We start from the raw sequence: 27,612 nt of genomic DNA, 5'->3' as shown, positions 1-27,612 counted from the left end.
AGAAAAAGAAATAAAAGGAATCCAAATTGGAAAGGAAGAAGCAAAACTGTCACTGTTTGCAGATGGCATGATACTATACATAGAAAATCCTAAAGACGCCATCAGAAAACTATTAGGGGTCATCAATGAATATGGTAAAGTTACAGCATACAGAAATCTGTTGCATTTCTATACACTAACAATGAAATATCAGAAAGAGAAATTAAAGAAACAATCCCATTTACCATTGCATCAAAAGAATAAAATACCTAGGAATAAACCTACCTAAGGAGGTAAAAGACCTATACTGGGAAAACTATAAGACACTGATGAAAGAAATTGAAGATGGCACAAACAGCTAGAAACATATGCTGTGTTCTAGGATTGGAAGAATTTATATTGTTAAAGTGACAGTACTACGCAAGGCAATCTACAGATTCAATGCAATCTCTATCAAAATACAAAGGGCATTTTTCACAGAACTAGAACAAATAAATTTAAAACTTGTATGGAAACACAAGAGACCCTGAATGGCCAAAACAATCTTGAGATGAAAAACGGAGCTGGAGGAATCAGGCTCCCTAGCTTCAGACTATACTACAAAGCTACAGTAATCAAGACAGTATGATGCTGGCACAAAACCAGACACATAGATCAATGGAACAGAATAGAAAGCCCAGAAACAAACCCACACACTTATGGTCAATTATTCTATGACAAAGGAGGCAAGAATATACAATAGAGAAAAGACAGTCTCTTCAATAAGTGGTTCTGGGAAAACTGGACAGTTACATGTAAAAGAATTAAATTAGAACATTTTCTCACATCATATATAAAAATAAACTCAAAATGGATTAGGGATCTAAATGTAAGACTGGAAACCATAAAATTCCTAGAAGAAAACATAGGCAGAACACTCTCTGACATAAACCATAGCAATAGTTTTTTTGGATCTGACTCCTAAAGCAAAGGAAATAAAAGCAAAAATAAACAAATGGGACCTAATTAGACTTAAAAGCTTTTGCACAGCAAAGGATACCATCGACAAAAATGAAAAGACAACCTACAGAATGGGAGAAAATATTTCCAAGTGATGTAACTGACAAGGGGTTAATATCTAAAATATATAAACAGCTCATACAGCTCAATAACAGAAAAACAAACAACCCAATCATGAAGTAGGCAGATCTAAATAGACATTTCTCCAAAGAAGACATACTGATACCCATCAGGCACATGAATAGATGCTCAACATCACTAATTATTAGAGAAATGCAAAATAAAACTACAATGAGGTATCAACTCACACTGGTCGGAATGGCCATCATCAAAAAGTCTACAAATAATAGATACTGGAGAGGGTGTAGAGAAAAGGGAACCCTTCTACACTGTTGGTGGGAACATAAATTGGTGCAGCCACTATGGCGAACAGTATGGAGGTTCCTTAAAAATTAAAAATAGACTTACCGCATGATCCAGTAATCCCATTTCCCGGAGGAAACTAATTTGAAAAGATACATGCAATCCAATGTTCACAGCAGCACTATTTACAATAGCCAAGACATGGAAGCAACCTAAACGTCCATCAACAGAGGAATGGATAAAGAAGGTGTGGTGTGTATACATACACACGTACACACACACACACACACACACACACACACACAATGGAATATTACTCAGCTGTAAAAAGAATGAAATTTTGTTATTTGCAGTACCATGGATGGACTTGCAAGGTATTAGGCTAAGTGAGATAAGTCAGGGAAAAACAAATACTGTATGATATCACTTACATGTGGAATCTAAAACAGTACAACAAACTAGTGAATATAACAATAAGGAAAAAATAATCTATCAATCCCATGAAGCAGTTGTTAGACTTTAATCTGTCTGAGGATTTTCTTGATTTTGTTACCTTATTCCTGGATAATCCTTCCTATGCCATGCCAACCCCACTCTGTGTCTCTTGGCTTTTACATTCTTACTGGAGCTTATCACACCCCTCCCTGTTGGCCTCTCTTCAAGCATAATGGAAGTTACTGTTTTCCTTCTTTGAGAAATCAGTCAGCCCTTCCCATGCTCCAGTTATCATTAGTGCTCTTCTAGGAACTCTAATTTGTCTGTTTTTGACTAACCAATGCCAACCTGAATTCTGGTTCTCCTATCATTGCATTATGTCCTATTAAGTTTTCCTTTTTTCATTGGCTTTACTAATATCAAAAAAAATTCCCCACCTCCCAATGCAGCAAATCCTGAAATCTGTAGCAGGACCCATGGGATGTAAGAATGAAATACCTTGTAGTGAGTAACAGCCCAGAATAGCATGGAGGAGTCTGACAGCCAGTCTTTACGCTAAGCATTAGACAATGTGTTAAAGTGTGCAGACATTAGCTGAAATCAGATTGTAAGGAAGCTTTCCAAAGGTTCTGATTTGGGTTTTGGCTGGATCTCATTCTTCTTTTTGTAGGCCAAAAAAACCCCAGCTGCACATGTACACACACATATACCCCAATCATCTTATCATATGGTTTGGCAGTAAAAGTTAATTACTATCATTTTATCATAGTATGCTCATCCCCTCAAAAAGCTACACAGACCACAACTCTTATCAGTCAAAGATGTAGTATTACTGAATACAGACTCACTTATTAACTCACTCATTCACTCTTTGTTCATTATTGGGTCATATTCAGAAATTAAAATGTCTAACACTTAGTTCTGAAAGCAAAAGTATAAGTCAAAAAGCCAAAAAAAAGAAAAAAAAACCTACACTGGGAAATCTGAAAAGCTGCAATTCACAAAAAAGTAGAATGTTAAGTTTTCCAGACAACCTGTCATGTCTAGAATGTTTCAGAAGAGAAGAAATGAATACGCCTTGGAGGTAATGAAAAAGACCAAATTATAAACCATTTCACTTGAAATTCCAACCACACTTCTCTTAGAAACAGTGCATTAAGTAAACACTTCTGTGACTCAAACACTAAATTATTTAGTAATTGCTGAGTATATTTCTGCTCTTATCAAGCATGCTCTTTTTAAAAAATAGTTATTTGCTATGAAACCATAAGGGTTAGTTTTTTATAAAAGAAAGTTATCAAGACCATAGAAATTTGGGGACTTCCCCGGTGGCGCAGTGGTTAAGAATCCGCCTTCCAATGCAGGGGACACAGGTTCGAGCCCTGGTCAGGGAGGATCCTACATGCTGTGGAGCAACTAAGCCCGTGCACCACAACTACTGAGCCTGCATGTCACAACTACTGGAGCCCGCGCACCTAGAGCCCATGCTCCGCTACAAGAGAAGCCACCGCAATGAGAAGCCCGGGCACCGCAACAAAGAGTAGCCCCCGCTCACCGCAACTAGAGAAAGCCCGCGCGCGCAGCAACAAAGACCCAGTGCAGCCAAAAATAAATAAATAAGTAAATAAATTAAAAAAAAAAGACTACGGAAATTTTAGCATGCACAGTGTCATTAAAATTACGAAGTTATTACTTTTGGCTTGGAAACACTTTTCAATCGCATCAGGACTCAAACTTCTTAAAGTGGAAAGCAATCCAATTTTGGTATTTTCTAATGGAAAACTGCGGTGCCTGTCACTTAATGCCTCTAATGCCTTTAGGTAGCTAAAGTGACGGCCTGACATGGGGCACTAAAACGTTCCATGTTCTTTATTCACTCAAACACTCCATCTGTGTGTGTACTAGTTAGTGGCTAAGGAACTGAAATTTAAGGCTGTTGTTAGGAGGAAGCATTTACAGTTGTATCATCAAATCCTTAATAGCTCTGAGTGGTTCTTGTACTCCAATATAAACTTCCATTTTCCTTGACCTTTCAGGAGGAAGTTCCATTTACCGATACAGTTTGTGACAATGGTTTTTACTGCACAGTTGAAAAAAAAAAATTAGGAACTGTCATAATAGGCCCCAGGTTTTTGGGTAATTTTTAATGTTGATATTGTTGTTTGACTCATAAACAGACCCAAATAAAAAAGAATCCAAACTTCCAAAATATCCAGTGATAAAATATTAGTGACAACGACTAGCATTTCCATATTTAAAAGTAAACTGTTTGGAGAGGCAGAGTATAATACAGAGGCTGAGTTAGAAGAAATATTAGAATGTTGGTAACAGGTGGTATGTAATAATCTAAAGGTAATAAAGAATTAAAGATTTATTGGACTTCCCTGGTGCCGCAGTGGTTAAGAATCCGTCTGATAATGCAGGGGACACGGGTTCGAGCCCTGGTCAAGGAAGATCCCACATGCAGCGGAGCAACTAAGCCTGTGCGCCACAACTACTGAGCCTGAGCTCTAGAGCCTGTGAGCCACAACTACTGAGCCCACATGCTGCAAGCACTGAAGACGGCGTGCCTAGAGCCCGTGCTCCACAACAAGAGAAGTCACCTCAATGAGAAGCCCGCGCACCGCAACGAAGAGCAGCCCCTGCTCGCCGCAACCAGAGAAAGCCCGCACGCAGCAACGAAGACCCAACACAGCCAAAAATAAATTAAAAAAAAAATTTTACTACTTATCCACCAAATTGGAAAGTTAAGCAATATCAAGTGTTTGTGGAGATCAAAGCATCAGGGACTCTCACACACTGATGGTTGGTTCATATTCTTTGGGAAACTGTTTAGCATTATCTGATGAAGCTGAAGATTATCACCCATCAATTCCATTCCGAGGTTTCACACAAGCGATGCTCCTGCATATCTGTAGCAGAACTTGGGACAAGAGCGTTCACAGCAGCACTGTTCAACTCCCAGCTGGAAACCACGCAATGTCGGCCGGTAGCACAATGAATAAATACACTGAGGTATATTCATCTATTCATTTAATGGAAGAATACAAAGCAAATTAGAACCGCATGCAACATGGACAAATCTCACAAACCTAAAACTAACGTCGAGGGCTGAGCCAGAGAAGCAAGGCACAAAAGTGCAGCACAATCGGATTCCATGTACATCAAGTTCAAAAATGCGCAAAACTTCAGTATCTATAGATACATACGTAGATGGTGAAACTATAAAGAAAAGACTCAGAGTAGAGGTTCTGGCTGTGAGGAGGGAGTTATTTGTAAGTGGCACTGGGGAGGTCTCAGGGGTGCTGTCACTAAGTTCTATCTCTTGACATTGGTGATAGGCAGATGTGTGTTTGCTTTTCATTGAATTATACATTTGCTTATGCACTTTTCTTTTTCTGCATTGTATTTTATCAGTAAAAAATCCCATCTCACTCCAAATTGAAGATTTTAGGACAGGATTTACAACTCAAGTTACCTGGCTCCAGTTCAATGACTTAATTACAAAGGTCCTGGCGTGGACTTTGGGTTTTAAAGGAAAACACACACCCACATCTTACAACCTACAATTTAAGGTCTGTAGGGTCCTTAAAGATAATCAAATCTAGTTGGTCCTTAAAGATAATCAAATCTAGTTGGACCTTTTAAATAAGGATCTGCAAGAATGCGCAGAGTATAGGGACGAGGCCCCTCAGGAGGTGGTGAGACATCTGGGCCCAGGCTTCTGTTGCTGAACAAAACTCTTTTCAGAGATCTCATGTTTCATCTTCTCTCCTGTGAAAACCAAATCACTTCAGTGCACTTCCACTTCCTTATCTATAAAATGAGAAATGGACTAGGTGACCAGCAAGGTATTTCTAGTTCTACTTTCGATGGTTCTGTGAAAGTACAGAAACTTTAGGAAAAACTTGAAACATGAGCTTTTCTAATTAGTCTTGAGAAGGCTTTTTTTTTTTTTTGGAAGTTAGAGACGCTCAAAATAACATAGCTGGCTGGAAGGGAGAAATGCCATCACTTAACTTTTGGTAAAGATGAAGAAGAGAGGAAGACTTGCCCAAAAACAATCTGAACTTTTTCCCCTTAAAAACAAGTCAACCCAAAGGAAGGATGAATCAAGGGCCAATTGGCTCATATCAGTGGAACACAGTGTCCATTGGGACTGAACAATAGTTCAACACCTTGCTCTTTTCCCACCCCGCTCCTCCCAAAGAGGGCTCTGGTGTGCAGGATGGGTTCTCAGAAGCCGTCTTGGATATGTGGTTCTGGAATCGAGCAGGGTGTCCATCACCCCCTCCTGTCCGAGTCTCCACCCAGTGACGTCAGGTGACCCAACACTGTTCAGGGGCCCCAGGGATGCTATGGCTTGGATTTAACAATCACATAGTACATACACTGTCATCTCAAAAAGCAGATGAAAGAATTACATGCTTTGAAATCAACGGGGGAAAGGGACTCCACATCAGGCTGTCCAAGATACACGATTAGTCAGCGGAGGTTGGAGGATGATGGGGAGGGCGTGTGGGGGAGGGAGGAGGGTGCACCGGGAGGAAGTGTGGAATTAGGGATGGGTAGATTTGGATATGCAGCTTTGCCATGATCTCCCCTGCTCGTCTTGGTTCTTTTGCGGTAACCCCCCAGCTAAGGGTGTAGCCGAAGCCCCCACTTATTCTGCTGGGGTGGTTCCTTTCCCATCCTTGGCAAGTCTTCTGTCTTGTCACTTGCAGTTTGCCTCCGGTACTGCTTCTTTGTATCTGTGTTCTCTGTTTATATTCATTTCTCATACACCAATCTCTGCTTCCTATTAGCATTTGCTTCTTGCCCATGAGGAGTGAGAGGACAGAGAGAAGTCATTTCTTTTCTCCATTTTTCTTTATCAGGGCATCTGTGTGAAATGTTCTCTCCGGGTGTTTGTTCCCTTTCAGCCAGAGAAATATGACCCTAGAGCTTCATGATGCTAATGTGAGAAGGAATTATGAACAGCGATTAAGAGGCTAAATGAGGGTGGTGGAACCTATTTACTTCATTAAGGTTCCTTCAGGGAAAATGCAAGAACGGGAAACTGAGAGTTAAGGGTTAATACTAAAAGAATAAAAGATCCATTTGACTCAGAGCAATCTTCAGTCTGCCTGGATTCTATCAGACACCCTTCTCCATGGGGAAATCGTTACAGAGAAATGACATGCAAAGTGCACCATAAAGCATCTGAGTCAAACCAGAGGGAGGATGACTCAACCGATCGTTTTACGTTTTAATAGAAGGCACTGCAGATCTGTACCCAGTGCACGGTTCAACGTGGGGCGTGCATCCCCTCCCCAAAACTTCTCCGTCAGGTGGGAGGGGAGTTCCCAGAACCTGACAGAAATTATTCTGTCTTAGTGAAGAACCAAGTCAAAACTCACAGCAGAGAATCACAGACTAAGAAAAGACAACCGATAGTCAAATGTAGAAAAAAGGGGAGCCTGCAAGCCTGTCTGATTCCAACTTTAGCATTACTGTCAAACCTAAGACTGTCAAAAACTGAACACAGTTAATTAGTGGACTTCAAATCTGATTAAGGGGGTGGGGGAAAGAAGAGGGAGAGGGAAAGAGAGGGAGGAGAGAGAGAAAGAGAGAGAATATTTAAGTGTTATAAAACATTGCTCCTTGAATTCATTTCAAAAGATACTGTGTCATTAATTTCAGGAGTTTACTCACCAGGTCAGTGACAATGCTGGGCTTGGGTGTCGATGTGAAGAAGCCATATTAGCAAAGCCATCATTTTCTGGGCTAGTTACTGCTTGTAGGTGCTAATATGTGTAACTTGCCAAAGGTAGATTCATCTGATCAGGAAGTATGGTGCTAGCTAGAGACTGGATTATCAAACCTAACCCCTTCTCGGGGAGTGGGGGCAGGGGCCACCTCCAGACGCACTTTTGACAGAAAGGTCGGCCTGTACATAAAGAATAGCTACAGTTATGTGGCTGTTCATCCCTGTGATCTCTAGCAATGGCTGTTCCACCTCCTTTGAGGGTGCGCTGCTTACAGGTGGGAAGGAAAACAGAAGTGAGTTTCTGTGGCTTGGCAGAAATACAGCTTTCACAGAAAAGGTTCTGAATAAAAGGAAACTTGCTTCTTTCATGCACTGGGGTCTTCTGGACAACACGATTCTGTTCTGAAATATCATCTTCTCTGTGGGGTTGCAAGCTGGGATGGATGAAGTTTAGATTGCAAGACGGTTCAGCTGGTAACTAAAACAAAACTCAGCGCCCACGTAGGCAGCGTCCAATCAGGGCGTCAAGGGAGAGGAGTCATCTGGCTCAAGGGTCACTTCGGGAAATGCTCTGGGAAAGGTCTGTGGATTTTCCACTGAAGCCTGGGCACCCTCACTCCTGTTTTTCCCTTTCAAAATGATTAAAACCGTGAAGCTAAGACCATTGCTTGGCAGTCTGTTCAATCCCACATCAGGTAACAAAAGCACGTGGACCATCTGTCACCAAGGAGATCAAATGGAGCTGGCATATTAACACACAGGTGAAGTGCTCTCCTGGGAGGATGGGGAAAAGGCAGGAGGTCAATGAAGAGAGATGGGGGAAAAGGATGTGCCTGGAGCCTTCCAAGTCCCTGTCCTGTCCTTGGCAACTTCTCAGGGTGATGAGAAGGATATGCTTCAGATAAAGCAAAGTATATTAAGAAGAGATTATTTTCTAACTCACTGATTGTAAGAAGTGATATATGCACTGCCATGGAGGAGAAAATACCCTCTTTTCAAATGGTCAGGAAGGGGTATGACCAGGTGGTACCAGGGAATCACCCCAAAGCACCCAGAAGTACCAGGCAGGAACAGACCTCTCAGTACTTTCTTTTCTTTCTTTCTTTTTTGTTTTGGGTAAGTTCTTTTTTTTAATTTTTGTTTAAATTTTATTATTATTTTTTATTTTTATTTTTATTTTTGGCTGTGCTGCACAGCATGCGGGATCTTAGTTCCCCGACCAGGGATCGAACCCGTGCCCCCTGCATTGGGAGGGTGGAGTCTTAACCACTGGATTGCCAGGGAAGTCCCAAGTTCTTTTTTTTAAATTAAAGCATAGTTGATGTATGGTATTATATAGATTACGGGTGTACAATACAGTGATTCATAATTTTTAAAGGTTATACTCCATTCATAGTATTATAAAATATTGGCTATATTCCCTGTGTTGTATAATATATCCTTGTAGCTTATTTTATACCTAATAGTTTGTACCTACCCTTATATTGCCCCTTCCCTCTCCCCACTGTTAACCACGAGTATGTTCTCTGTATCTGTGAGGCTGCTTCTTTTTTGTTACAGTCACCAGGTTGTTGTATTTTGTAGATTCCACATATAAGTGATAGCAGACAGTATTTGTCTTTCTCTGTTTCAGTACTTTCTTGATTCCTATTTCGCCTTCCATCCCTAGACAGAGGGCCCTCCATTTGAGTCCCTGCTCTCCCACCTCCTAGCTGGGTACGTTAATTAGCCTCTGTAATCCTTTGTTTTTCCATCTGCAAAATGGCTATGTGAAGACTAAATGAGATGAAGCAATAAAGTATTTAGGATGGTCTTTGTTTTACAGTAAACACCCCACAAATGGAAGCTATGATGATGAAAAGAAAATTAATTTCTTTGTATACTATATAAGATGTGTAATTCTATACATATTGAGAGTCTCTTACATTGAGGCAAACCTGAACTGCTTGAAGAGTGAGGTGTGTCTTTGTTTGCCAGATTCTCCAGCTTAAACCTGGGGAAAGCCCAATTTGCTTGATCTCCATCCACGGCCTGTGAGAAAATGATGGGACAATGTGTGGGATCTGGTGCTTTCTGGTAACTTCAACCACGACACCACGGCAGGCTTCCCTCTCTCACACTGCATGATGACCAAGAAGGTCAAATCAGGCAGTAGATATGAGAGCTGTCTGAGAAGTATAAAGTACTCTGTCTGCATCAGGAACTATCCTCACCTCTGTCTGACTACTTCTACACACGATTATATCAAGAATGTCTGCTCTGATGGGCACTTAACCCTAATATATTTCTCTTTCATGCCAAGAGAAAGAGCCTGGCGGATGGGGGGCTTGTACTGATTCTCATCTAACAACGTTTCTGGAAGATTCTATCCCCTTATATTTGCTAGAAGGATGTGCCTTGAATAGTCCGCCTTCTATAACAGGCTTTCCCTGTTTTCTCTCTCTGCTATCTTTTGCATGTTTCATACAAATCAGAACCTTCCTTCATCTTGAGAGACAGCGGGTGTAGCGGTGACCAGCCAGGCTCTGGAGCCAGCCTGCCGGCATCTGCATACTGACCTCAAGCTCTCTGTGAGGATCCCTCATCTGCAATCCAGTTGTCATGAGGAGTAAGTAACCTAAAGCACAAACATGTAAAGCGCCTGGACCAATTCCCGGAGTGTAGTAAGCAGGCACTAAGTACTGTATCAGCAGGGTTCATAGAGGCAGGACCGTGTAATGGTTGAGGACACGGCCTCTACAGCCAGGCTGCCGGGCTTGGAATCCTGACTCTGCCCCTCATTTCTGGCCAAACCTTCAGCAAGACACAACTTTTCTGTGCCTCAGTCTTCTGATTTCTACAAGAAGGGTAAGATAAAGAGCACCTACCCTATAGGGTCATAAGGATTAAAACATTTCACATGTTGGTTTGTTCATTAATTCACTCATTCAGTATGCACTACGTGATCAATAAAATTAGCTCTTCTCTGTCAACAAGCCAACGGTTTCCATTCACTTTTCATTCCCAGACTGATGACAGCTTGTCCTTTTTTTAAAAAAATTATTGATTTACGATGTTTCAGATGTACAGCAAAGTGATTCAGTTATACATATACATACATATATATATATATACCTATTCTTTTCCTGGCTCTTTTCCACCTTAGGCTATTACAAGATACTGAATATAGTTCCCTGTGCTATACAGTAGGTCCTTGTTGTTTACCTATCATATATACTGTAGTGTGTATCTCGCTTGTCCTTTTTTCACATTGGCATCTCCTACTTTCAGTCCTGCCACCATAACTCAGACTTGCCCAGCTGCCACCCTATCGCCTGGAATTACAACAGTTCTTTTGTCGTATGGATTTAGGGTAAGTGGAGTAAGGCTGGGTATCTGCATTTTACCCCCCAGGGAAGCTGATCCAAGGCAGCCCTACCAACCTGGGAGACCCACCTGCTACTTCCTAGAGCTGGAGGGCATGCGCAGTTCACGTAAGTTCTTGGCCTCCTTGTATGTAAAAGGAGGATAGGATCTGCCTCCTAGGAGACTGCTTTGAGATGTGAATGTGTTGCCTCACTCCCTGGCGTCCTTCAAGCCTTTGCTCAGATGGCACCTTCTCAGGAAGGCCTTCTTGACCACCCTACTTAAAGCCAACCCCCCACCTCCTGCCTGCGCCTCCGTCCTCCTTCCCCACTTGCTGTTGCTTTTGTTTCTGGCTAGGCCACCTTCAAACCTGCTTCTTCTCAGATCCTCCTATGCTCTCTGGAGCTGTCTGTCTTCTCTGGGCCACCAGGCCGCCTTGCGGATCTATTTATCCACAGGGAACCCCGTCCCTTCTGAGCAATGAGAATGTTAGAGGAAACTAATGGTAGAACCTCCAAGATACACACCAAGAGAAATGGGAAGGTACAGAAGCTATAGGAAAAGGCTAGGCTGACACAGTAAAGGAAACGCTAACATTTGCAGAGTTTCTCAGCAGAAGGGTCTGAAGTGTGTTTTATTTCCAAGCTTTCTGGGCCCAACTATTCACTAACAGTGAAACACATTCTTTGTCTGCTGGTTCTATACAACATGGGTCCCCACAGAGTATAATTTAGCTCTTCTATCCTGGTAAAAGCATGATGGCTCTGATTCTTTCTCCCTAAGTTCATAGCCTTTAATCTTAAACTGCCAAACAGAGGACCAATTACGCCCTCCCTTTCAGCAGCACGTGGGTCTCCAAACCCTCAAGAGATGATGGGCACACAGGACCCTCAACTGCATCCCCAGGACTATGTTTTCAGAGTGTGACTGAGCTAAGAAGGCCATTGCCTGGGCATCAGCTGCTCTGGGCTCATACACGGCTCTGGGGCGCCCGGAACTGAGAGAAGACCGTGAGAGGAAGGTTTCTGATGTTCACTCCAACATCAGACAAAGGCCACTGAGCAACTTTCTCCCAGATGCTACAGGAATGCGCCTTAGTACCACTCATAGCAGTCTGATGACAAACTCTTCTTTAATAATTTATAATTTGGAATTAATTGTAAGACACTGGAGCCAACACACCCGACACTGATAATAAACCATTCATGATCTTTCTGGGAAGGTGGAAATGTATTTGCCCAGCAATCCCCAGGAACAAGCCTCAGTGGATACTTTTCTGATCAGTTCAGAAAAGAATTGATTAAAAAATAGCATACGCATTGTCGGACTTCCTTGGTGGCGCGGTGGTTAAGAATCCGCCTGCCAATACAGAGGACACGTGTTCGAGCCCTGGTCCGGGAAGATCCCACATGCCACGAGCAGCTAAGCCCGTGTACCACAACTACTGAAGCCCGCGCGCCTAGAGCCCATGATCCACAACAAGAGAAGCCACCGCAATGAGAAGCCCGCGCACCGCAACGAAGAGTAGCCCCCATTCGCCGCAACTAGAGAAAAGCCTGCACGCATCAACGAAGACCCAATGCAGCCAAAGATAAATAAATAAATTAATTTAAAAAAAAGATGGGGATTAATTCCTTTAAAAAAAAATAGCATACACATTGTAAAGTTCCCTACCACAATGCCTTCAAAATTCTTTGAAAAGGAAAAAGATGTTCACCCGTTAAAAAAAAAAAAACTTGCATGTTTCTAAAGGAGACACTTGAAAACCAGGAAAAAGCATCACCTTCTTTTTTAAAAAAATCAAATAAAATGGCACAGCAGAAGTTCACATAAAATGCCCAAAGATGTTTCTTTTCAATAGAACTCAGGCTGAGTGAAAGACGTTCTTGGATTCTGAGCTTTGGCTGGTTACCTAGGTTGCAAAGGATACCGAAAGAGACTCACACCGGGAATTCTCACTTAGAACGCCAGTCAAGGAAAAGTTCATAATCCTTTCAGATTTTAAATTCTCTGTGTCTGTGCGGAGGAAAACCATTTAGTAGTTTGGACAACTGGAAAAGATTAGACCAGACTTTGTCTATAAAGATGTGGGTTCTACTCTTCAAAGACAGAGGGAAATGGCTTTTTAGGCTACAGCGCTATTCTTTTTGAAATTGTGGTTATACGAAGTCTGCTGATTGTTTAATTAGAGTGGAAACTGATACACAGAAAAGCACACCAACTGAATCTTGAGTATTAGCCTGATAATCATAGTCAACATCTGATTACTCAAAATCGACCAGATCTGAAATCTATTAAGGTTTCTTATCTATTAGTATGTGCTCCCAGTTATTGCTTTATTTTAAGGAAACATGAAACGCTTAAGGATTAATATAGCTATTTCAAAAGATTTTTCATACAGATTGGACTAGACTCTGTGGTCTTTACAGAACGATCATTACTTAGTTAATGAACTCAGCACACTGAACATTTTCCAGCCACCTGAAACTCCCAAGTATTGGGTGAATTTTTTGCCAATTAATTATCAATTACAACATCATAAAACATTAGCACAAAAATAGGAATGATGAAATTTAATTATACATTATTCTTTGAAGTTGCTGCAAATACTATACAAGACTGATTCTGATTAATAATTCATTCAGCAATAAAGTATCAGGAAAGATAATTATGCAGTGCCACAATCCTCACACTGATTTCTATAATTACAGATTATAACAGTGTTAGCAATTTAAAAGGTTAGAGAGCTGTGGTAATTTGCTATGTCATCCTCAGCTATATTAATGTCTCTCTTTGAGCGCCAAAGATAATTGAAAATATAATAATGGACCAAATCAGATGGCTTGCCCATGCTCTCCTCACCAAAACATCTCCAACCTGAGTACATTAGTAAAGTCAAGTCCTTGATAATTAGCCTCTTTCATTATTTAAGTAGTCCCACTACTCATTCGGTTTATAGTTAACTGAAGAGAGAAAATACGTAGGTATATGTGCCAAAATACGCAAACACAGACACATAAGCTATAGAAAAGATACAACATGGAGACAACTACATTTGGTATATAATTTACATCTGGCATGACTATGAAAAAAATGTCTGTATAATGACCGCTCAGGTAGTTAGACCTGCCAAGGAACCCACATAATGAAAGCTGAGTCTCTGTCTTTGGTAATATAGTTGAGTAAGTAGCACAAGAAGACATACAAAGTTTATCAAATTATCCTCTCTGGGTTGTTTATATATCGTGACACACCAGACTGCTCTTGCCTTGTAGTTCTATTATACCCTGAGAATGAAAATAGACACATCCCACTCGGAATACTTACTCTGTTCTGCTTTCAGTCTTTGAGGAAAATACCTGGCTAGTAATTGATAGCCTCTTCCCATACACAATATTTAAATGAAATTTTCACCTGGGGAGAAGTCCAAGTAAACAAAACATACAGATCTACACATAAAAATCACTTTCTTCTCTGCTTTCACTGATATTTTTGGAAGAGATGTACCGTAAGACATTGTGGCTTTCCTCTCCTGAATGCCTTAAATATTCGACTAATTTCAAGTGTGGCTCATACGGAGGAATAGATGGAAAATTCGCTGGGACTAAAATCTTAAGCATCATTTAAATGAGCTCCTAGCAGAGTCTTTTGTGTGTCTTGTTGGGAAAGGGAGTTCCTCCTTCTAGAGTATGCCAGGGTCTGGATTCAAGATTTCATTACAGCCGACCACCGCAAAAGATGCTACAAGGAGACACGGTAAAAAAAAAAAAAAAGGAAAGTTTCATTCTAGTGCTAGAAGGGACTTGTAGATCCTTTGATTGAATTTGCTCCTTTTACAATTGTGGAAATCTAGTAAGTCTTGAGTAAATCAAAGCGATTTACTCCAGACCACAGAACCATTCAGGAACAGACACAGGAGAACCCATGTGTTTCTGACTCCCAGGTTTCTACTGTATTGTATTAAAGAAAATTGAGGAGAAGGAGGGCCATGGGGAGGAATATGGAGACAATTTTTTTTGTTCCAAAACTCAGCCCTTTTCTTTTTTTTCTTTTTTTTTTTTTGACGGTACGCAGGCCTCTCACTGTTGTGGCCTCTCCCGTTGCGAAGCACAGGCTCCGGACGCACAGGCTCAGTGGCCATGGCTCACGGGCCCAGCCGCTCCGCGGTATGTGGGATCTTCCTGGACTGAGGCACGAATCCGTATCCCCTGCATCGGCAGGCGGACTCCCAACCCCTGCACCACCAGGGAAGCCCTCAGCCCTTTTCTTTACAGTTAATTTCCACAAGGGTGAGAAGTATAAGATTGGGGGTGGGTAGAGGAAGAGTGTTAAGAGTATAAAGAATTTTACACCGAACACCTATATACCCACATCCAGATGTGACAGTTAACATTTTATTATGCTCATTGCATTACATATCTACCCATCTATACCCATTCCTCTATCAGTCTATCAATCCACCTGAGTGCATATCGAAGTAAATTGCAAACATCGGCACACCTTCCCCTAAATACTTTAACAGGCATATCATTTGCCGGAGTTCAAGATTTGCTTACAGTTTTTCTCTTCTGAGGTATAATTTACATACAACGAAATGTACAAATCCTTTCACACTCACTGAGTTTTGATAAATGCAGATAACTGTGTAATCTGAACCTTATCAAGCTCCAGAACATAATCATCACCCCAGAAAGATTCCGCATCCCAGTTAATCCTCCGCCACGTCTGCCAAAGGCAACCACAGCTCTAATGCTTTTCTAACATAGACTAATTTTGCCTGTCCTAGAACGGTTGGATTTTGAAACTATTAAAGGCCTCCTTTGACAGTTAAGTGGCTAAATGTTGTTCTGTTTTCCTTCTTTCGGTCAACAACCACTTCTTGAGCACTTACAACAAGCCACACACACTGGAAGCCAGGAACAACAAAATAATCATTTCGTTAAATCTGGAAAATAACTTCAATGGTGGTGAGAACTGTGGGATTAATTATATCTGAAGGGCGATTTGGACTTACAGCCAAAAGGGAAGCCACACACCACACCCCGGGTCTGTTACTCATTTGGCAACTTGAAAACCCATACCCATGCCCAGCGAAAAACGAGGGCTCTGTAGGATCCTTGGAGTAAATCTGAAAAAGGAGGAGGCTTTTTAAAAATGCCCATCTCCATCAGCTCGGTGCTTTGTGTCCACCTGGAGGGGTGGGATAGGAGGGTGGGAGGGAGACGCAAGAGGGAGGAGATATGGGGACATATGTATATGTATAGCTGATTCACTTTGTTATACAGCAGAAACTAACACACCATTGTAAAGCAATTATACTCCAATAAAGATGTTAAAATAAATAAATAAAATGCCCATCCAGACCGATGTTCCTGCTCTGTGATGAAGATGGATGGTCACCGTGTGCCAAGCCCTAACCTATAAGGACATAGCCCCTCGTTTTATAGAACTGTAAAACCAGGAAGGAGGCTGCCAAAGGAGCCCCAAATCTCCTTGTTTATTTTCTTTTCACCTAACTGTGGGTAGTGAGTGGATTAGGCCTTTTTTCTTTTTTCCCTTCAGCAGCTGAATGATTGCCAAGGAGAGACACCCTTAGCAGACAAAGCATTCGCGCACTTCTTTCTGCAAGAGCTCAACAATGGCACACTTCACAAGTCAGTCACTAAAGTGGAATGATAATATTTTATAGAAACTCCAATGCTCTTTAAAAATTCTTCATTAACTCTTGTTACGGATTGATTGTGTCCCCTCAAAAAAAAAAAAAGTTGATGCCCTAACCTCCAATACCTGAAAATGTAACCTTACTTGAAAATAGGGTCATTGCAGATGTAAATAGTTAAGAGAGGTCACACTGGGGTAGGGTGGGCCCATAAGTTAATATGACTGGTGTTTTTATAAAAGGAACTCCATGGGAAGGTAGAAGAGAACACCACGTGAAGATGGAGGCAGAGATTACAGTGGTGCTTCCACAAGTCAAGGAATGTCAAGGATTGCTGGCCACCAACAGAAACTAGGAAGGGGCAAGGGGGGATCCTGCTCTACAGGTTTCAGAGGGAACATGGCCCTGCAGACACCTTGATTTTGAACTTCTAGCAACCGGACCTGCGAGACAATAAATTTCTGTTGTTTTAAGCTAACCAGTTTGTGTTATTTTGTTACAGCAGCCTTCAGAAACTAATACAATCCTAAAGATTTTTTTTTCCTTTTCGGTAATTTTTAAAAAATGGAAGCATAATTCACATGCGGAAAAGTGTATCAACCATAAGAGGACACGCCAATGAATTTTTTTCAAGTGAACAGACCCGTGTAAACACCACCCAGATCAAGAACATGACCACACCCAGAAGTCTCCTTCATGCCTCGTCCCATTCGCTATCTCCACCAAGATGACTGCCATTTTAACTTCCTCCACCATAGATTAGTTTTGCCTCCTTTTTAACTTTAAATATTTGGGAAAATATACTACTTTTTTTGGGGGGTGTGTGTCTGGCTTCTTTTGCTTCTTATGTTTGTGGGATTCATCTATGTTGTATGTAACACTGGTTTCTTCTGAAGACGAGTTTTAAAATAGCATTAAATTATTTTTGGTTCGTTTTGGTTGGTTCAAATTTCAAAAGGTACAAATGGTATACAGTGCAAGTTTTCAAAATCTCCCCTTCCCTGTTTCCCAATCACACAGTTCCATTTCTTAGAGGCAACTCATGTTAACTGTAGATCCTTCTAGAAGACTTTTATGCCTATTTAAGCAAAGATATATACATTTATAGATACACTCTTTCTCCTTTTTTACACAAAACCTAACGCATTATACCACTATTAGTTACCTTGCTCTTTCACTTAAAAATATATCTTGGACTTCATCCCATACGAAAAGCTTCCTCATCCTCGCTTTTTGCTTACATAGAATTCAACTATAAGAATATAGTATAATGTATATAACCAGTTCTCTATTCATAGTCATTTGGCTTGGTGTCAGTCTTGTGTTATTATAAACAAGGCTGCAATGTGTAACCTTGTAATTTTGCACATCCATATATTTTCCCTATGGCTGATGGGAATATAAACATTAAAAGGATATAAGCTTTTGTAGTTTTTTTTTTTAAGCTTTACTTATTATTTATTTATTTATTTAATTTATTTTTGGCTGCGTGGGGTCTTAGTTGCAGCACGCGGGATCTTTTTGTTGTTGTTGTTGAGGCATGCGAGATCTTTCATTGCGGTGCGTGGGCTCTTCGTTGAGGCGTGCGGACTTCTCTCTAGTTGTGGCGTGTGGGCTTTTCTCTTCTCTAGTTGTGGTGTGTGGGCTCCAGGGTGCATGGGCTCTGTAGTTTGTGGCACGTGAGCTCTAGCTGAAGCGCTGAGTTCAGTAGTTGTGGCTGGCAGGCTTAGGTGCCCCGTGGCATGTGGGACCTTATTTCCCTGACCAGGGATCAAACCCGTGTCCCCTGCATTGCAAGGTGGATTCTTTACAACTGGACCATCAGAGAAGTCCCAGCTTTTGTAGTTTTGATATTGCCAAATTGTTCTCCATTTAGATTGTACCAATTTAAACTCCTGCCAGCAATGTGCAAGAGTACCTCTTTCTCCATAGTCTTGCTAATAGATTGTGTTATCAAACTGTAAAAAAAAAAAAAATCTGCCTATTTGGTAGGTAAAAATAGTATCTCATTATAGTTTTACTTTGCATTCATTTTTTATAAACAAAGCTGGATATATTTAATATGTTTATAAGCAGCTACTTATATGTCTTGTTCCATAAATTCTCTGTTAATAACCTATTTTTTTCCTATTGCATTGATGGTCTTTTTTTCTTAGTGTCTTGTAGAGGCTCTTTACATATTAGAAAAATCTGCCCTTTCTCTTATATGAGTTGCAAAATATTTTTCCTGGTTTGTCACTTGTCGTTCGCCTTTGTATACAGTGGTGTTTGCCCCTCAGAAATTTTTCATTTTAATGTAATTGGATTAACTTTATGGTTTTCTTTTTATGGCTTTTAGCTTTTATATCATACAATGAAAGGCTTTGTCCACTTGTGAATATAAACGATTTCCCCCTAAATTCTTTTAGTATTTTTAGGGTTTTTTTTTAATAAATTTATTTATTTTTGGCTGTGTTGGGTCTTCGTTGCTGCGCACGGGCTTTCTCTAGTTGCGGCTTGCAGGGGCTACTCTTTGTTGTGGTGTGTGGGCTTCTCATTGTGGTGGCTTCTCTTGTTGCGGAGCACAGGCTCTAGGCATGTGGGCTTCAGTCACGCAGGCTCAGTACTTGTGGCTCACAGGCTCTAGAGCACAGGCTCAGTAGTTGTGGTGCACGGGCTTAGGTGCTCCGTGGCATGTGGGATCTTCCCAGACCAGGGATCAAACCCATGTCCCCCGCATTGGCAGATGGATTCTTAACCACTGCGCCACCAGGGAAGTCCTCTAGGTGTTTTTCTTAATGTAAGTCTTTGATTCATTTAGAATTCATCTTGGTATAAAATATTAGCTATCAATAAACTTCATTTTTTCCAGACAGCTATTATTGTCATCCCAGCACCATTTATTGGATGGTACAGTTTAACTGCACTGATCTGAGATGGTTTCTTTAATGTAAACTAAATTTTCATATGTATTTGAGATTATTCCTGGACTCCATATTCCACCATGGACCTATCTAATTAATGCCCTAACTTAAATATATAAATATATTTTAATATCTAAAAAGCAATTTTCTCTCATTGTTTTCTTTTTTTTTTTATTCTACACTATTCCTAATTTAACACATTTTTTTCCCCACATGAACTTCAGCATCAGCTTGTTTGGTTACAAACAGTTCTGTTGTTATTTTTACTTGGATTGTGTTAAATCTGTGATATTTAGATTTTCTATACAAGAACATGGATTGCCTTTCCACTTATTTACATCTTTTCTTTTATTCCTCTGCATCTTGGGGGAATTCAAAAAGTTTCACCTATTAATATGAATAAAGATTTATATCTTACAGATTCTTTGTGAAGCTCAATACTTGTGTTTATGTGCATAATGTATTTATGTGTATATTTACATTTGGATTTTTCTTTTTTTTCTACCATTATATCTTCTAACTAGCTGTTGATCTTGTATATGAAGAATGTCACTTTTACATAATAAATTGGTACTCAGCCACCTTTACTGAGTTCTGTTATTGTTTGTAACAATTTTCCAGTTGATTCGTAGAAACAAGCATACAATCCAAGTATACAGGCATATCACCTGCAAATTACAAATACAGTTTGACCTCTTCCTTTTGACTTTCTATGGTTTTAATTTCTTTCTCTAGTACTGCATTGGCTAGTACATTCAGGACAATGTCTGATGTTAAGCACCCTTGTCTTCATTCTTTCTGACATGACATGGCTTCTAGTGTTTCCTTCTCAAGCATGATGCTCAACTTTTGATGTGATACATATATTTTATCATGTTAAGGAGATACCATCATTTCTTATTTTATAAAGTGTTTTTTTTATATTTTATTTATTTTTGGCTGCGCTGGGTCTTTGTTGCTGCAAGCGGGCTTTCCCTAGTGGCGGCGAGTGGGGGCTACTCTTCATTGTGGCGCATGTGCTTCTCATTGCGCTGGCTTCTCTTGTTGCAGAGCACGGGCTCTAGGCGTGCGGGTTTCAGCAGTTGTGGAGCGTGGGCTCAGTAGTTGTGGCGCACGGGCTTAGTTGCTCCGTGGCATGTGGGATCTTCCCAGACCAGGAGCGGATTCTTATCCACTGAACCACCAGAGAAGTCCCTATAAAGTGTTTTTTAAATGAAAAATGGATGTTGAATTACATCAATATCTTCGCAGCATCTATGAAGATGATCAAATGAGTTTTTATAAAGTTCTATTAATATGATAAATTGGGGGCTGGGATTGAAATAAATTATTGCTCCCTGGAGGCTCATGATCTAAACTCATCTCATACAACTCTCCCATCAGTTGGTCACATTCAAGATCTTTGTCCTATCGTAGCTTTACACTGTTGTATGTGCAGTGTCCACACAACACGTGCCCTTCCCACTCTTCTCTGGCAAACACCTGCTCATCCTTCAAGAATAATCTCAAATGTCAGTTCCTCCGGTTACTTCCCGACTCCTGCAGGCACAGTTGAGAGATTCTTGCTCAAGCTTCCCCAGCTCCCCAGTCGTATCACTAACCCAGAATCGCTCATGTGTCTGTCTGCCATGCAGCAAGTCCCTCAAGGGCAGAAACCATGCTTTTTTCTTTCCCGTGGCATAATGCCTGAAACAGAGCTGGCTACTCAGTACATGTTTTCACTCGTTCAATCAATACTGACCGTATATCCCCCCCCACCCCCCACGTACAGTACATGATGTCATGCGTTGTTCTAGGTGCCTGAGGAGACAGCCAGGAGCCCAGCAAAGTCGTGCTGCCAAGAAGCTTATGTTCTATTGGGGGAGACGGCAGTATACAGACAGATAAATAGATTCCTGATCAAATGTGCTAAAGAGAAAAAAATAAGGCAAGAGAACCGAAGGCTGAGAACAGAGGTCCTGCTTTAGACAGTGCGGTCACGGAAGGTCTCACTGAAGCAGATTCTAAATGAAGTGAGAGAGTAAACTATGCAGGTATCTGGGAGAAGATCCTGCCTGACAGAGTAAACAGCTACCCAGAGCCTGGAAGATGTGGCCGGAAGGCTGCCGAGGTAGTCAGGGCAGTGAAAGGTGTGCATTCAGGGCAGGAGTCTGGGTTTTATTCGAAGTGCTATGGGAAGCCAAAGCAGGCAGGTGAGAGAATCTGATTTTTATTATTTATTTATTTATTTATTTATTTATTTTTGCGGTACACGGGCCTCTCACTGTTGTGGCCTCTCCCGTTGCGGAGCACAGGCTCCGGACGCGAAGGCTCAGCGGCCATGGCTCACGGGCCCAGCTGCTCCGCGGCATGTGGGATCTTCCCGGACCGGGGCACGAACCCGTGTCCCCTGCATCGGCAGGCGGACTCCCAACCACTGCGCCACCAGGGAAGCCCTGATTTTTAGTTTTAAAAGATGCCTTGGGCTTCTCTGTGGGAAGTGGGTTGTTGTGCCGTCAGACTGGAAGCATGCTGGGGGGCTCTTGCAGCAACCGAGGTGAGCAAGGATGATGGATCAGTCTAGAGAGGGAGCAAGAGAAGCAGTGACAAGTGGCTGGACCTGGCATATATTTGGAAGGTAGAGGTGATGGGACTTGCTAGTGGATTGATGTGGGATGTGAGAGAATGAGTTAAGGATGCTTTCAAGGATTTCAGCTTAAGTGACCAGATGAATGGGGGGTGTCATTTACTGAAATGGGAAACCTCAGGGGAGGATCAGGTGTGGCGGGTGAGTGGAGAACAAGGGTTGCTTTTGGATGTGCTAAGTATGAGGACAGCACTATTAGACAGCCCTACGGAGATATTATAGAAGAAGCTGAACACAGAGGTTGAGATTCAGGGCAGGGTTGATTTTAGAGATATACATTTGAGAGCCGTTAGGGTGGAGATGGTATTTAAAAGCCGCAGTACCGGGTGACATCACCCAGGGAGTAAGCTCATATGGGTTGAATGAATGAATAAGTAAGTTTGTGTGCAGGAAGGCACCTGTTAATAGGGTCATCTAATCTGACTCCACAGAAATTGGATGAAGAAATAATACACAGAGGGATGAGAGTGCACAGGTGAAATTTCCTCCCTGTCTAGGTGGCCAATTCGGATTTTTTTCCTTGCACTCTCAAGGAAATACAGCCTGTATCCCAAATTACTTGGGGACAAAGTGGATCATAGAACTCTCTGGAACAAGTTTCCATTGCTCAGCAGGTGGGTAAGGTGTGTCAACCTTCTACAGGCTGCTTGGGAACTAAGCACCTCTGTGGGTGAGCACCCTGTCATAGCATGAGGTACAGGCTAGAATCAATAAGAGTGAGTCCTTCTGGAAAGAAAAGAGATTTAACAGATGTACAAAATGTATTTCAAATTAGAAAGGGGAGAAAAGATCACAAATCCAACATCTGTAGACACCCTTTATGTGCAACATGTCTCTACTGAAGAAACAGGCAGGCAACCTTCGACAACTAAGATACAGTCATCTTTGCCATAAACCCAGGATAAGTTTTGTAGAATTTGAGATAGTGAAGCTGTATTTCTCAGAAGTCAAAAACAGGTCAGTGAGTCCACCAAACTCTTTCGGTTACTTCAAATATATTACCCCAAACCAACAGCTTCTCAGGCTCATAGGAGTATAATCACATTTGAAAATACGCAAAAGGATGGTGATATAAGAGATATCCACTGTGAAAACTTCTTTTGCATACTTTCTAATATTTCTTTTTAAGTATGCAGAGTTTTGTCTATCTCTTGTTATTTTGCTTTTTAATCATGAGGCATTTAAAGTCTGCAGCTTCTTTCGACTTTCTTGATCTCCATTCATTCCATCCTGTTCCAGGCTTTTTGCACTTAAAACTCTTCAACACCTTGTTTATATCTGCTCCCCTGCCCCACTGTGATCACAAATATTCTTCGTATCTCTGTGTAATCCTCAAAATAGGAAATAAAGACCCAAAATAAAATCTCATTATCTTGTGCTTTCTCAAGTGTCCTATCTAGGTCCCAAAGAGATAAAGCTTTGTTCTAGAATTATTGTTAACTGCTGGTGAGAGCCAGTCTCCTCTACTCTTAGCTGCTCAAACTACATAAATCACTGTGTTGATTTCTGGGTGCCTTGAAATGGACTCAAAGAAGAGCCAAGTTACTTTGAACTTTGGAAAGACCGGAAGATTCAGTCATTCATTCATCCAGGAAATGGTTAGTGAGTCTAACCAATGCCAGCCACTCAGCTAGGTGCTGGACTCATATTCCATGTTCATTGCTGACTTTGCAGGACAAAGGAAAGCCTTTGAACATATAATATAGTGGATGACCAGGCAGATAGATACCATGCGAAAAGGCTGTTGCAGGGGGTACTTCAGCATGCCATCAAGCACAGATGGGACCCTTCCCAGCAATGACAATGCCAGAATTGAATTCTAAATGACAAAGTAGGAGTTATTTAAGAGAATGGGGAGAGGAAGATCAACTAAAATTTGCAAGGAAGAGTCAACTAATATTTGTAGATCCCTAACTATGTTTTCTTTCTTAAGCCTGATGCTAGGTATACAAAGATGAATCTGGTGTATCTCCTTCCAATAAGAAGACATAGTAGCTATTTTCAAATTTCTAAGGAGCAAAGTAGAGAAACACCAGACTTTACTGGGTGGCCCTATGAATGATATCAACAGAGAAGGTACTGTAGAGGAGGCTGCTGGAGAGTAGATTCAATAGGCTCTTTCAAATATTTTCTCCACTGACCTGGAGAGATGCCCTTGTGAAAAAAGATCTACTTTATGGACATTCAGAAATGGACTGATCAGAAATACTAGAATCTTCCCAATTAAGGCTACAAGTGAGCTTAGGCATGATTTTTTAAAAAAAATTTTTTTAGGTATGATTTTTAATGGCAGTCAAGAGAATGTGGGTATCAGGTAACTGAGCCTTTTAATATTAACATGAAAATATGACCCTGACCATTAGCATCTCCAAGCAAAGATGGTCTGTGCCATCACCTATATTCTGCCAGCCTGGGGGCAGCCCTACATTTACATTTTTTTTTAATTTTTAGAATTATTTTTTACATTTAAACAATTGGAGTACAGTTGATTTATTGATACAATAGTACGTTAGTTTCAGGTGAATCACAGCAAAGTGATCCAGTTATATATATATGCTCTACATTTAGCTGCTCAAACTACATCAATCACTGTGTTGATTTCTGGGTGCCTTGAAACAGACTCAAAGAAGAGCCACGTTACGTGGAACTTTGGAAAGATGGGAAGATTCAGTCACTCACGAATCCAGGAAATGTTTTTTATATAAAACATTATTTTCCAGTATAGGTTATTACAAGATATTGAACATTGTTCCCTGTGCTACACAGTAGGCTCTTGTTGCTTACCTATTTTATATATAGTCCTGTGTATCTGTTAATCCCATACTCCTAATTTATCCCCCTCCCCCCTCTCTTTCCCTTTTGGTAAGCATAAATTTGTTTTCCATGTCTGTGAGTCTGTTTCCGTTTTGTAAATAGATTCATCTGTATTATTTTTTAGATCCCACGTATAAGTGATATCATGTGATATTTGTCTTTCTCTGTCTGACTTACTTCATTTAGTATGATAATCTCTAGGTCCCTCCAGCAGCCCTACATTTTTATGGCTTGGTACTTCTACTTCAGAAGCTAGAGACTCCTTAAACCCTGCCAGGAACTCAACAGATACTGGAGACCAAAAAAAAAGAAAAAGGTTAATAAGAACCGTATCATGGATCACAAACAGTCCCAAGGGCTTCCCTGGTGGAGCAGTGGTTGGGAGTCCGCCTGCCAATGCAGGGGACGCGGGTTTGTGCCCCGGTCCAGGAAGATCCCACATGCCGCGGAGCGGCTGGGCCCGTGGGCCACGGCTGCTGAGCCTGTGCGTCTGGAGCCTGTGCTCCGCAGAGGGAAAGGCCACGACGGTGAGAGGCCCGCGCAAAAAAAAAAGAACAAAAAATAAAACAGTCCTAAGATAAGTAGACAGTATGGAAAGGAGAAATTTATGTTAAACACACTAGAGTAGTGACTCCATGGCAGGCATGCACTGGGAGTGGGAGACACATGTCTGAAGGAGGCTTCCTGACCTACGTTAATCTTATATCACAAACTACAGCTATTGTGCTGCTGCTGGGGATGTACACAAGAAGAGTGAGTCATCCCTCTAGGGATTTGGATTAAAAAACTCAAGAAAACAACACATCAGAACACCCCTTTGTACACTTTGCAAATATTTCACCTACTGCGCTTTGGGGGTGACAAGGTGATTGGTTTTTACACGATAATTACAAGAATGCAGGGAAGGGCAACCTCAAGACCAAGCAAGTCATTAGCATGAGGCCAAGCCCAGGCCCTAACAAACTGGTCTTGTTGTTTTTAGAAATCTTTATTCTTTGGGTGCTTTGAGGAAGTTACTGGGGCTGGGGTAGTGGGAAGGGCCTGCAGTATAGACAGACAGGTTCCTCTCCCAGTGCTGGTGAGAATCCAGCGTCAGCTAGAACTATAGTGGCAAATCTGTGGTCTACCCTAGGAATGCCTGAAGCACGCAAAGGCTCTTCCAGAGAAGTCCCCCTTCCCTCCTTCTGTCTTCCGGATATCAGTGCTCTTCTGCTGGACAGAATCTCTTACGTTGCACCTCATTTTCACAAATCATTTCTCCCTTCCCTTCTATTCTTCTCACCCTCCAGTTTCCTTGGTAAAGCTGAGCGCCTTTGTGCGTTTAGAGCTCACATTCGTTTTCAGAAAGTTGTAACTGACTTAGAACCTCTCCTGATGTTCCCAGGAGTATTTATATTCTAATTGAGGGTGACCTTAAGTTAATAGATAATTGTGGACTTTCACATGGGTGGAAAAGAAAGGCCCTGCCACCAGTGCCTACTATATTCACACCACTAACCCCTGCAGGTGAGCGGCCCTGAGTTCTCACAAGCAGCCTTTGAAACAGAACTTGGATAGAATGCTAGCACTCCACTTTATTTTTAAAAAGTTATACCTCTCTGGGCTAGCAAACACAATCTTAGGGAACTGACTGTCAAAGGTTCCGTATCTCTTGGTATCTAATGGGCTAGTCTAGGAGCTCCCTTGAAAGATTCTTGGTAAGTCTCTCCTTGGTATTAAAAATTACACATAAAACCTGAAGCAAACAGAGCATCTCTCTAGACAACAGGAGGCTGGACTCATATTCCATGTTCATTGCTGACTTCTGTGTGGCCCCTAAATATTCAGTCATAGCTTCTCTGTGGCATAATCTAGGAAGTAAAGATGTAATAGCTGAGATTAGGTTCAGGCTTAAGTCTTCATGCTGACATGCATGTTATCACGTGTTACTGTACATTTGCTCCAGCCAGGAAGCAGGACAAAGGAAAGATCTTTGGTACGAACGTAACACAAGAACTCCATGCTCATCTGCCATTGCTACAGTTCCTATGAAAGATCATGAACCTGGGGGTCCAAGACTGAAGAAACAATGGTTTCTTGGGAATTAAAGGTTGAGGTAAACATTTCTAAAATGTGCAAAGAAGTTAATTTTGAAAATTTGCTGCTCATTTGTTATAACTTCAGAGTTTCAATTTTAATTATTTAAAAAATTCCCTCTAACAAACATACTTTCTGAATGACTACGGCCTCATCATTAGCAGCCACTTCTTGAAACCTTGGTCCTCTGAGCGATTCTTATGAGTATATCTTAATGGGCATCCACTGAGCTACTGTTTCACCTGGGAGGAAGCTGAAGGATACGAGTTCAAGTTTTGGCTCTAATGCTTATCAGATGTTTATATTTAAAACAGTTCTTGTTGACCTTCAAATGCTTTTTCTGTAAAAGGTGGTAAATAATACCTAGCTTTCAGGGTTCTTGTGAGGACTGAGTTAATACATGTAAAACTGCAGAACTCAGAAGTTCCTTCTGTTATTATCCACAGGATCCAGAGTGAGCGCAAAAGAGCTACTTACAGCTGTGAGGCCATCTGAGTGAGAAATGATGAGAATCCCAACTCCCCGTGCCCCGTCTCAATGGGATTCAATCACTCCTCAAACATCTATCGACTCCGTCCGTGCCAAATACTATTTTAGGTCTTGGAGACACCGTTATTACATTGAACATGACAGACAAGGTCCCTACATTCTCAGGTCTTATATT

The 27,612-nt window shown here is 41.3% G+C and overlaps 1 protein-coding gene across 1 annotated transcript in view; it reads right to left on the bottom strand.

The window, feature by feature from the left end:
• The window catches only part of BACH2 (BTB domain and CNC homolog 2), a 119,202-nt gene extending 92,533 nt beyond the window's left edge, over positions 1-26,669 (bottom strand). Inside the window, exon 1 of the mRNA XM_060167999.1 lies at positions 26,608-26,669. Within this exon, the coding sequence (XP_060023982.1) occupies positions 26,608-26,667 (60 nt within the window). The 5' untranslated portion in view covers positions 26,668-26,669. The remainder of the gene's footprint in view (positions 1-26,607) is intronic.
• Positions 26,670-27,612: the final 943 nt, after the last annotated feature.

Source organism: Lagenorhynchus albirostris, chromosome 12 (assembly GCF_949774975.1).
Source record: "Lagenorhynchus albirostris chromosome 12, mLagAlb1.1, whole genome shotgun sequence".
Lineage (NCBI taxonomy): Eukaryota > Metazoa > Chordata > Mammalia > Artiodactyla > Delphinidae > Lagenorhynchus > Lagenorhynchus albirostris.
This window is presented reverse-complemented; position numbering and strand designations above follow the sequence as displayed.